Source organism: Saccostrea cucullata, unplaced genomic scaffold, assembly GCF_032062105.1.
Source record: "Saccostrea cucullata isolate Sc308-1 unplaced genomic scaffold, CSIRO_AGI_Scuc_v1 ctg10589, whole genome shotgun sequence".
Classification (NCBI taxonomy): Eukaryota; Metazoa; Mollusca; class Bivalvia; order Ostreida; family Ostreidae; genus Saccostrea; species Saccostrea cuccullata.
Window position 1 is genome coordinate 10,001 of NW_026923928.1, and position 12,677 is coordinate 22,677.

Consider the following 12,677-nt stretch of genomic DNA (forward strand, 5'->3'; position numbering starts at 1 on the left):
TTAGTGATTTCACAGTATGTGACATTAAAATTTTTCCTGCAAATACAATCTGATTGCCTGCAACTATAAAAATCTCAAAAAAATCATAAGAAAAAGGCAGGGCTATAATTACACATGCGGGTGTCATGATCCATGGTCAGCTTATTGAGAAAGAAAAATCAATATCATTTTAATTTGTCATATCTGGTATTACATGTAATACATTACATGTGTGTGCAATTCTTTTGAAAAAAGGAACCTAAAATGTTTGTTTTTTTGAACTTTCAGGATTTTAACCAAGATGAGGATGAGATGTTGAGGCTAGCATTACAGGCCTCCCTAGAACCAGTATAAAGTTTATAGTCTTTATGGGGGAGAGTCAGCAAAACTCGCCATTTATCTGCTTATAAATAAAAGGGGGAAAATTTGTGATGTACTAACTGAAAAAGTAAACCTGAATAGAACCAGACACTATGCATCAGCTTATTTTGATAGGTATATGTACATGTATATCCGAAATAGGAATGTGGGCAAAACTGAAAAAAAAGTTCGTTTTTTTTACACTGCAATTGCTTTTCGACAAGGATGTAGAGGTTTTTGTTCCCCTGTCTTTTTTTTATTTAATTTTAATTTTATTTCATTTTTTACTCTTTAAAATAAAATCATGTCTTTGAGAATTCTTCAATTTTCATGTGCTTTCTTCTGTAAACCATCTCAATATTCAACCTGCTTATTGTGCCACAACAGAATCGTAGAACAATGTGTAAAAATTCTGTTTATCAATGTAAGAGTTTATTATGTATTTGTTAATACTTAAGGTTCATAAACCCTCTGCTCACTCATATAAAATGTTGCTTGAACCTTAATGATTTTCCAAAAGAAATGTATTTTATAAGTAAAATACAAACAATTATAGCATAGCTTGCGGGGCAAAATTGGACAAAAAAGACACTTCAACTTGGCAAATCTATACAGGAATAATAGTCATTTATGTCATTAAGAGTTATCTCTCTTATCAGAATATCAGTGACCCTTAATGTGGAAATAATTTAACCATTTCTTTTAGGTAGTTGTCAAAAACTTCAACATAAAAGTTCCCAGTTATAACATTGTCTTTTGATTGTTAAACTTGCAAAGCAGTTCACAATAATTTTATTATTAATTAAATATACATTTTATAAGTAAATTATTCATTAATAATTATTGCTTGTTGGATGTCTTATGAATTGCTAAGGTTTTCATTAAGTCTTTTATGATTTATAGCTTATTTTCATGTGTCTTTCTGTATGTTCTCATTTTTTTCCCATATTTTTTTTTTTGATGGTCTAATAATGTTCAAATCATGTTTTAAATTAAATTTGATATGCCAATGGGCAGAAAAGTGTGATTCTGTATGTTGTCTACGTATAATGGTATGGGGTCATTTATAAGAAAGACTGGTCAAAGAAAGATACATTTTGAAAAAAAAAATTCTGTTACAAACTTGGTAGAGAAAAAAATTATCAGCATGCTGCAGTAGATCTCATCAAATGAAATATGGAGATAATGAACAGTATTCAAGCTCAGAGTCCATTTAAACTATAAAAACCAGGAACAGCAACACGGACCTCCAAGAACATCAGAGGTAGGATCAGATGGGGTGCAGTGGAAAGTGAGCATCTCCTCCTAACCTGTCACTCACACTGTGTGGTCATTGTCATAATCCGATCAGTGTGTAAATAATACCCTAACAGTTAGTCTGAAAAACGCCAGTCAGTGATAGATTGTATGTGCTGACAAGGTCATTATATCAATCAGAATACTTGCAAAATGATGACTTTAAACAAGACTGTTGACATTGTTGTTTCATCTACTTGCTTGTCAATAATTTACCTCGTTTAAGAAATTGTTCATTTGTAGAGCATGCTCTTGCATAAAGAATCAACTGAGAGACATAAACCCCAGGTGATAAGGGTATGTTGCTACCAAAGGCACTTGTTTCGAAAATGATATCATGGTATAATAATAACCCTATGGGTTAAAAATTTATTTCCCAATTAAATGCCTATGGTTGCTACATAAGTTAGGGACTTTGATGATGTTTATCATAAAGCATTGTTCTAAAATTACCATTAATATCTGCTAAAATTCCAAGACATTAAAAATGAGAATAAAGTAATCGAGTACTAAGTATTTTCTTATTACCTTTTTGTATGTAAATGATATATTAGTAAAAAGTCTATTGAAGTTACTTTGAAAATATAAAATGGAATCCAATGCTAGTATATGACTCGATTTTATTGTCAATTTGTCACTGCTGACAGATTTTGCTTACAGGTGATTGTTCAGTACACATGCGAGAATAAACATTAAAAAATAACACAACAAGAGTTCAACATAATTAATCTAAAATAATGACGATCAGCTCAACGAATGCTGTCTACTCGGAAATAGGTGACAAAATCTCACACCAAATGTGTGCATCCCATGATGCATCCGTCCAAATTTGTTCAGCCAAGTACGTATACACTCTAGTTCAGACTTCTAGACCATTTCAAAATAATCGTTACATTTCAAAACAACATCTTTGAAACACAGGCACCTGATTTACTTATTTTTCTTTTAATGATAAAAAATATACCCCTTCCTAATAAATAAATAATTATTATTAGGTAGGGATATATTTTTTTATTAAAAGAAAAAAAAGTAACGTCAGGTGCCTGTGCTTTGAAACTGCTGGCATCTTCATTTCGGTACATTTTATTGAGTTTCTCAGAATGGAAATTCTAAACCCTTTTTCACACCTATCAGGCACGTAGCAACGGGGGGGGGGGGGCACTTTTTTTCCCAACATTACTTATTCTATAGGAAATGTTCATTGAAAGGTTGGTCCCCCCCCCAACTTTTTGCGATATGAGGATTGAGGAAAATGTAGTATAAAAACATAGGTAATCAGAGATTACAGAGCTCACCTCAACGAATTTGTTGTTTTTAAGTAAGGCAAAGTCACACAATTACCCAACAAAAAGTGTACACCCAAAAATGCAAAATTTATGCAATTTTGATTTGATACTTTGGAATAGACCTATATAGAAACTTCAACCTAGTTCTTCATCATGAAAACGTAATTAAAATCCAGCATCTGAAGCAAGTTTGATAGTTTTCATCCCTTGATGCATCATTTGTGCAAGTTTGGTTTATATAAGCCTTATAGTTTCTTGGTAATAGACCTGCACCCATAACTTTTACTAGGTCCATTATCTGGAAAATGTATGTCTAATTCAGCATATGAAGCAAGTCCATTAGTGTGCATCCTAAGATGTATCATCCAGGCAAGTTTGCTCAACATAGAGCTCAAAGTTACTTGGAAATGAATCCTGCACCAAAAACTAACCTGTTCACTCTTCCAGAAAATGTAGGTCAGATTCAGCATCCGAAGCAAGTCTGGTAGTATGCATCCTAAGATGTATCATCCATGCAAGTTTAGTCATTATAGGGCTCATAGTACCTTGGAAATGAAACCTGCACCAAAACCTTTAACCTGTTCACTCAACCGGAAAATGTAGGTCAGATTCAGCATCCGAAGCAAGTCTGGTAGTATACTTCCTAAGATGTACCGTCCATGCAAGTTTGGTCATTATATGGCTCATAGTATCTTTGAAATGACACCTGCACCAAAAACTTTAACCTGTTCACTCATCCAGAAAATGTACGTCAGATTCATCATCCAAAGCAAGTCTGGTAGTATGCATCTTTAGATGTATCATCCGTGCAAGTTTGGTCACTGTAGTGCTCATAGTTACTTGGAAATGAGACCTGCACCGAAAACATAAACCTGTTCATTCATGCGGAAAATGTAGGTCAGATTCAGCATCCGAAGCAAGCCTGGTTGTGTGCATCCTTAGATGTACCATCCATGCAAGTTTGGTCAACATAGGGCTTATAGTTGCTCGGAAATGAGACCTACACCAAAAACTGCACCAAAAATGTTAACCTGCTCCAAAAACATTAACCTTGTCATTCCTTTGCTGAAGTTGCAGCATCTGAAACTTTGACTGGTACAATGAAACACACTAGCATGTCTAATCAATATAGGACATAGAAGTACTTAAAAAGAAAACTGCTCCAAAAACCGTAACCCGGGACGCCGACGCCGACATCGACGCCGAGGGTATTACATAAGCTCCCCTAACTTCGTTGAGGTGACCTAAAAATGGTACTGAAAGAAGTTGGCATTGAAAAAAGTTCCCACGAAATGGGATTTTCGACTTTGAGCAACTTTTCTTTTCTTTTTTGCTTGTCAACATTTTAAGGTAAGTAAAAAAAATTCTCTGGCTGCCCCCTTTAAAAAACGATGCTACGTGGCTGCCTATAGTATAGGACATGAACAACATTCCAAAAATATGATTATGCCACCCGTTAAAAAATCAAGAGTTTTTTTTGATTTGTAAACAAAGATTACGTTTTCTTCAATTTCCTGTATAAACTCGGAACTTCTACAATTCATTTTCACATCGCAAGGAATCTTCAAAAAAAAAAAAAAAATGTAACCAACTTGTGCAAAAATATAAGAGAAGTTCAGGCTCCGGAGCCAAAAAAAGATAACCTCACTTTTTGTCTCAGTCTAACTTTTTTCTACGAATAACTCCTTACATGTAGAAAAATTGAAACTCATTTCTGACATCAAAAATAAGCTTGTCTAAGTTTTGGTTAATGTCCCGAAGCTGACATTAGCAACTGGTACCATTAAACATACTAAACCTTGACTCTGATAGAAGCTGGGCAACAGTGATTGAAGTGTACTTGCCAGCAATACACGGATTAAAGACAGTCAGTTTATTTTATTGTCTGTTTGTAATCTTGTATTTTCAGTTGAAAATGGTGGTCATGATTCAAAAAGAAGCGGTCGTTGTTGAAGCAACCAAGTGAAATTCTGAAAAGGTAGTGTAAGTGGTACCAGTTGCTAATGTCTCTGGTTTTGTCTATGCTATAAATAAACCCTGTGGATTAAAAACTGTTTTGACCCACTCACTTTGACACAGTTTAGAATGTATCTTGTACTTAATCTTAGCTGTGATAAAAGCTGGAAACAACAGTGATCGAAGTGACCTTTATAAGCAGTACAAAGGTTGAAGACAGTCAGATTATTTTATGTTCTGTTTGTTATCTTGTATATTCCGCTGAATATTTCGGGCTTGGCCCAAAAGACATTCTTGATACATTGAAGTCACATTCTGAATTGCAAATCGTACCAGTTATTCATGTCCCTCGATTTGTCTTTGTTTTAAACAAACCCAGTGAATTAAAATATTGTTTTGAGCCACTCACTCAGAAAACTTCAGAAAATGACTTGTAATAAATTTTGGCTCTGATAGAAGCTGGAAACAGCAGTGATTGAAGTAAACTTACCAGCACTACACAGATTGAAAACAGTTATTTTATTTTATTGTCTGTTTATAATCTTGTATTTTAGCTGGAAATGGTTTTCATGGCCTAAAAAAGAAGTGGTCATTGTTGAAACAATCAAGTCACATTCTGAAAGGTAGTATAAGTGATAACAGTTGCTAATGTCCCTGGTTTTGTCTATGCTATAAACAAATCCAGTGGATTGAAAAACTGTTTTGAGCCACAAACTCATAAAACACCAGAATGTGAATTATACTGACTCTTGGCTGTGATAGAAGCCGGGAAACAACAGTGACTGATATGTACTTGTCGTCAGTACGCAGGTTGAAGACAGTCAGATTACCGTATATGTGGAAATTTTAGCGAGACGCAAATTTAGCGATTTCTACCTAAAATTTGGTATTTTATTTTTAGCGAGAAGTAATTTTAGAGATTTTAAAATGCTAACTAAAGAAGCTATTACAAATAACACGCAATTAATTTTTAACGATATTCAATTTTAGCGATGTCAGCACCCTCGCTAATAATGCCAAAATTAAATCCTCGCTAAAATTTCTACTTACAATGTATACGGTATTTTATGTTCTGTTTGTTTGTTATCTTGTATCTTCAGCTGAATATTTCGGGCTTGGCCCAAGAGACATTGTTGATGGACTCAAGCTACATTCTGAATATTCTGAATAGGTAGTGTAAGTGGTACCAGTTGCTAATGTCCCTAGGTTTGTCTATGCTATAAACAAACCCAGTGGATTAAAAACTGTTTTGAGCCACAAACTCATAAAACTTCAGAATGTGACTTTTACTAAATCTTGGCTACAATAGAAGCTGGAACAACAGTGACTGAAGTGTACTTGCCAGCAGTATACAGATTGAAGACAGTCAGATTATATTATGTTCTGTTTGTTTGTTATCTTGTATCTTCAGTTGAATATTTTGGGCCTAATCAAAGAGACATTGTTGATGCACTCAAGTCACATTCTGAATAGGTAGTGTAAGTGGTACCTGTTGCTAATGTCCCTGGTTTTGTCTATGCTATAAACAAATTCAATGGATGCAAAACTGTTTTGAGCCACTCACTGATAAGACATCAGAATGTGCCTTGTACTACATCTTGGCTGTGATAGAAGCCGGAAAACAACAGTGATTGAAGTTAACTTGGCAGCAGTACACAGACCGCAGGCAGTCAATTTATTTTATTGTCTGTTTGTAATATTGTATTTTCAGTTGAAAATGGTGGTCATGACCCAAAAGAGAAGTGGTCATTGTTGAAGCAATCAAGTCACATTCTGAAAAGGTAATGTAAGTGGTACCAGTTGCTGATGTCCCTGGTTTTGTCTATGCTATAAATAAACCCAGTGGATTAAAAAACTGTTTTGAGCCACAAACTCGTAAAACATCAGAAAGTGACTTTTACTAAATCTTGGCTATGATAAAAGCTGGAAACAATAGTGGTTGAAGTGTACCTTTAAGCAGTACAACGATTGAAAACAATAAGTTTATTTTATGTTCTGTTTGTTTATTGGTTTCTTGTATTTTCAGTTGAATGTTTTGGGCCTAACCCGAAACATTGTTGATGCACTCAAGTCACATTCTGAATATTCTGAAAAGGTAGTGTAAGTGGTACCAGTTGCTAATGTCCCTGGTTTTGTCTATGCTATAAATAAACCCTGTGGATTAAAAACTGTTTTGAGCCACAAACTCATAAAACATCAGAATGTGACTTGTACTAAATCTTGGCTATGATAAAATCTGGAAACAACAGTGATTGAAGTGTACTTGCCAGCAGTACACAGATTGAAGATAGTAAGTTTATTTTATTGTCTGTTTATAATCTTGTATTTTCAGTTGCATATGGTAGTCATGGCCAAGGAGAGAAGTGGTTATTGTTGATGTATTATTGAAAGTCACATTCTGAATAAGTAGTGTAAGTGGTACTAGGTGCTAATGTGCCTGGTTTTGTCTATGCTATAAATAAACCCAGTGGATTAAAATCCTGTTTTGAGCCACTCACTCATTAAACTTCAGAATGTGACTTGTACTAAATTACTAAATATTGGCTGTGATAAAAGCTGAAAACAACAGTGATTGAAGTGTACTTGCCAGCAGTACACAGATTTAGCACAGTAAGTTTATTATACCCCCCGCTTGAAAAGTGGGAGGGTATACTGTAATCGGTATGTCCGTCCGTCCGTCTGTTACGCTTTTGTGGTACCTATCTCTTATCTGCAACTCCTCTTTTACCACTGAGTGAAATGTAATGAAACTTACACAGAATCTTTATTACATATTGCCATTGTGAACCTCCTATTTTACTTTTTGATCCGACACATATTTTTGGTTTCCCGGCCACAGCAAAACATTGACTTTGTCATTATAACCGTATGGGAGGCGGGGGGGGGTATCATTTAGTGAGCTCATCGCTCACAGTACCTCTAGTTTCAAGTTCTGTTTGTTATCTTGTATCTTCAGTTGAATATTTTGGGCTTGGCCCAAGAGACATTGTTGATGGACTCAAATCACATTCTAAATATTCTGAAAAGGTAGTGTTAGTGGTACCAGTTGCCAATGTCCCTGGTTTTGTCTACGCTATAAATAAACCCAGTGGATTAAAAACAATTTTAAGCCACTAACTCATTAAATTTCAGAATGTGACTTTTACTAAATCTTGGCTGTGATAAAAGCTGGAAACAACAGTAATTGAAGTGTACTTGACAGCAGTACACAGATTTAGCACAATAAGTTTATTTTATGTTCTGTTTGTTATCTTGCATCTACAGTTGAATATTTTGGGCTTGGCCCGAAAGACCTTGTTGATGGACTCAAGACACATTCTGAATATTCTGAAAAGGTAGTGTAAATGGTACCAGTTGCTAATGTCCCTGGTTTTGTCTATGCTATAAACAAACCCAGTGGATTAAAAACTGTTTTGAGCCACAAACTCATAAAACTTCAGAATGTGCTTTGTACTAAATCTTGGCTGTGATAGGAGCCAAGAAACAACAGTGATTGAAGTGTATTTTCCAGAAGTACACAGATTTGAGACAGTAAGTTAATATAATTGTTTGTTTGTAATCTTGTATTTTCAGTTGAAAATGGTGACCATGACCCAAAAGAGAAGTGGTCATTGTTGAAGCAATCAAGTCACATTCTGAATATGTAGTGTAAGTGTTACCAGGTGTGGATGTCCCTAGTTTTGCTCTAAAACCCAGTGTATTAAAAAACTGTTTTGAGCCACAAACTCAAAAAACCTTAGAATGTGACTTGAACTAAATCTCGGCTGTGAAAGAAGTCATGAAAGAACAGTGATCAAATAAAGTATAATTGCCAACAGTACACAGATTGAAGACAGTAAGTTTATTTTTATTGTCTGTTTGTTTGTAATCTATTATAATAGTGTTTTTTGGTGACCTATTTTGAATTTGCACTAATTCTAGAATTTGCCGTGGCACTGTAGGTCTGAAGTTATTCATTTTCGGTTCAGTACTTCATATTTTGGTGAGGTGGTAAAGCATTTGTTGGACTCAGCTTTGTATCTTTTTTGTTCCTTAAAATTCAGTACAGGATTTGTAGATCGAACTCACCTTAAACGATTTTTTATTATTCTTAATGATCCGGGAAGAAAACCGAAATTCCGAAGCTTAATTGTATTTCTACTAGACATCATTAATAATATACTAATGGAATGTGTTTAATAAAGCGAAAGAAGTAAGACGAGTTCAGGAAGTCAAACTTTTGTAGGAAAAAAGTTTTCCAAATCACAGGAGTTGTGAATTACTTATTTTCCTTGAGTAATCTGCTTTGGAATATATTTATTATTGTAATATGTAAAAAGGAAAGTCAAAATGATAAAAGACACTAACAAAGGGCAAGGGGCGCCTGTTGGGAGAAGAGGGGCACACTGATTTGAAGGCGTGGCGCGGCGCTCCTCCATTTCCTCTTAGCTGGAATACTGGATGGACCTACTAGGATAACAACAGGAGACACGGAACTTTCTTTAGAAAGTAGGTGTAAAAATGTTAAAAATCATTTGAAGAATTGTTTGTTTTAAAAAGAAAGAATGAGTTAAAAAAATAAATAAAAACTATGAATGCATTTTATAAGTGGTTTGATAACAACAGTTAGGCAGTTTTCTGTGCACAATTTTGCAGATTTACTCCAGAGTTTGGCGATTGGAAAATCAAATCTACAATCACTTCTGTAAATTGTATGAACAATTAAATATATATGATTTGTTTTTCCACGAGGAATTACCAATTAAGTAACTTTGGCGGGTGTGACTGGTCGACAGGGGATGCTCACTCCTCCATGGCATCTGATCCCACTTCTGATTTTTTGGAGTTCCGTGTTTGCTCTGCTCCAATTTTGTATTGCTTGATAGACTTTTGCACCTGAATACTTTTAATTATCCCCACGTATATCGTACTACCTGATTTCAACCACAGAGTATATTTCTTAACATTTTCCTTTATTTAGCGATATCTCATGGAATCAAAAAAAAAAACCATTTTCATTTAATTATACAGAAACAGCTAGTCTGTTGTTGATGATATCCGCAATTTCTACAGAGATTTAGGGTATAGATATGCAATCTCTGTCTGTCTTTTAAACTTTCTTTTTTAATAACTATACTCTTACATTAATTTTCAGACAATCTAGACTGTGTCATATAGATCGGTGTGCAATAAGGCTTCAGATGTTTCATTATAACCAGGGACGTATATACTAACGGGATAGGCAACTACCGCAAGTCTCGCGATATCTCGTAAATCGCGGGATTTCGTAAGTCAACTTTAATTAATTATATCTCTAAAGCTATCACATATTTCAGATCAAATCCATTAATTATCTGTCAAAAAATCATTCAAGATTTGTTTTTAGCACGTATTATACTCCTTATCTTAGTAGTAATTTTGTTTTATGCAAAATCAGCACATGCTCCGATCGGTCATATTTCCGAGAAATCGCCGATTTCGGTGTTTGTTTTCTTTATATTTGAATTATATTATTATTATGCTTTAAAATTTATTAATAAATCAATTCCAATACATAAAAGGAATAAATGATAATAATCAGAAAACACCCTCTTTACTGGGAATAAACGTAAATTGAAAAAATTTGTAGTGTCTTGCGTGATGTTTTGGGTAAATAAACATGGCGATGAAGGAGTTGCCTATCCCTTTAGTATATAGGTCCCTGTTATAACTCGGGGTCCATTTGGGGTCATAAAACATTATATATAAAATCCACTCAGCTTCAAGAGTACTTTAAAACAACATATTCGAGAAGTGATATATTTATCAGAGGTGGAAATCTGCAAGGGGCTTTCTTCAAGATTGAAATTAAAAAAAATAACCAAAATCAATGTCATCTAAACATCACTTTTATTTTCAACACTTTATACAACTAGTTCCCGCGGTAAATTAATTAAAATCCAGACTTTTAGACATCATACCTTTTAGGAAGCTGCTTTTTTAAACAAAAATGAAACTCGTAAATTAACTTATCTTAATGTTCTTGGTCATTTGCAAGATTATTTTGTCAAAACATTCTCATTGCAAATGCATGTTCTCTTAAGTTGACATTAAAAATATGTTCGGGTCTCTGCCTGTTAATATTTAAGATGTTTTTGGAGACCAGGTCTTCCAACAATCAGAATTTCCTAGGGTATCAATTTCACCTTATTACAGTGTAATAGCAGACTATTTTTGTATTTATATGAAAAATTTATTGAAAGATTTATATATGAGAAGCAAACACTTTCTATGGCTTTCAACTCGATATTTAGACATTTATTATTATAATCAAATTTTTACTTAATATGTCGACAGATTTTTTTTACTAAGAAGGCCAATGGTGGTTTCAAAATCATTTTTCTGAAAATCTTCTCATATCCTACAGTAGAAGTTTGTATTATTCATAAACTCTTAGATCAAAGGCCAAATAAATGTAACTTTTTCTTAACATAGTAACCGTTTAATCTCAATACTTTTCTTATGTCATCAAAAATGTGCACAAACTGTTCAGGTTTCATGCGAGAAATAATATTCTGCAAATCATCAAAGCTCTGTTCGCGTATAAACGACTTTATACTTGTACGGTAATCCGGCAAAGTCACGTTACGAAATTCATTTCTTACAGACTGCAATCGCGATGTGGTGGTCTTCCTTCACACATGTCATCCTGTAAACTGTCCTTTCCGTTCGAAAATCTTCTGTTCCACTTAAACACTAACGAAGGCTTACTTTTCTATTTTTCCCCAACTGTTTAAAGAATTTATGGGTTTCTTTTTGGTGTTTTCCCGATGTCTACACAAAATTTTACCGCTGTTTTCTGCTCTACCTTTTCCGAAAACGTCTTTTTTTTTTTAAAAGACAGTCCTGTCTTAATGTATTCTAACCTCGATTTCTCAGCGATTTCGAAACTTCGAAAGCTCAAATTTTGCAGAATTGACTTTATAACTTTTGTCAACCTCAAAATGTAAAAACCATCTAAATTTCTGCGAAATTTTACAAAATACAAATGAAATGCAAAATGTGATAAATAATTTTTAATTAAAATTTTGCTGTGCTCCTGGTCACCATCCCAATTCTAATAACGAAGTCATAATTTTAATTATATATTTGAAATTGAATAAAATATTGCATTTTGTAATTCACATTTAGTAAAGGATTATAATTATGTTAATAATAAATATCAATGACACAAGTTTTATTCAAATTTTAGCTTGTCCACCAACTTGACGGACAACCCGCGTATATGCTCAATCTGATACATCCATATTCTAAATGTAAATCGAAAAAAGTATATCCTTTTATTAATCATATCAAAGTAATTTAATTTGAAACATAATGCAGTTTGATAATGTTCCAAATCTTTCAATTATTTATGTCCTCTACTCTAGAAACTTTATAAGAATTTATCCAAAATAGAACATACAATGTATTAAAATGTCACTTTCAGAGAACGTACTCAGTATTGACTTGAAGAACTACAATTATTGTACACGGAATTTTTAAATATAATGGACATGTTGTTCATTTAATGTGTTTATATAATTTTCTGGACCAGTGTGCTTTAAGGTTTTGGTTATAAAATACAAAAAAGAGCCATGATACGAGAAAAGAAAAATCTCAGTCAAAATGTAACCGTTCAATAAAATCTTCCCTCGATTCAGATATTACTGAAAATTGTATATGTGCTTTATCCATTTATTGAAAAATAAATATCAAATAAAATTGGAAAATGTCAATTGTAATATCCCACTGTATTTTGTTAAAATTAAAAAAAAATATAGCGTACAAGAGAAATAATAA

At 33.7% G+C, this 12,677-nt stretch overlaps 1 protein-coding gene across 1 annotated transcript in view; it reads left to right on the top strand.

Annotated features, from left to right (window-relative positions):
* The window catches only part of LOC134265292 (E3 ubiquitin-protein ligase RNF114-like), a gene marked incomplete at its 5' end in the record, with an annotated part of 8,726 nt that extends 7,764 nt beyond the window's left edge, over positions 1-962 (top strand). The window contains one exon of the mRNA XM_062747528.1: positions 268-962. Within this exon, the coding sequence (XP_062603512.1) occupies positions 268-333 (66 nt within the window). The remainder of the gene's footprint in view (positions 1-267) is intronic.
* Between the last annotated feature and the right edge of the window lie 11,715 nt (positions 963-12,677).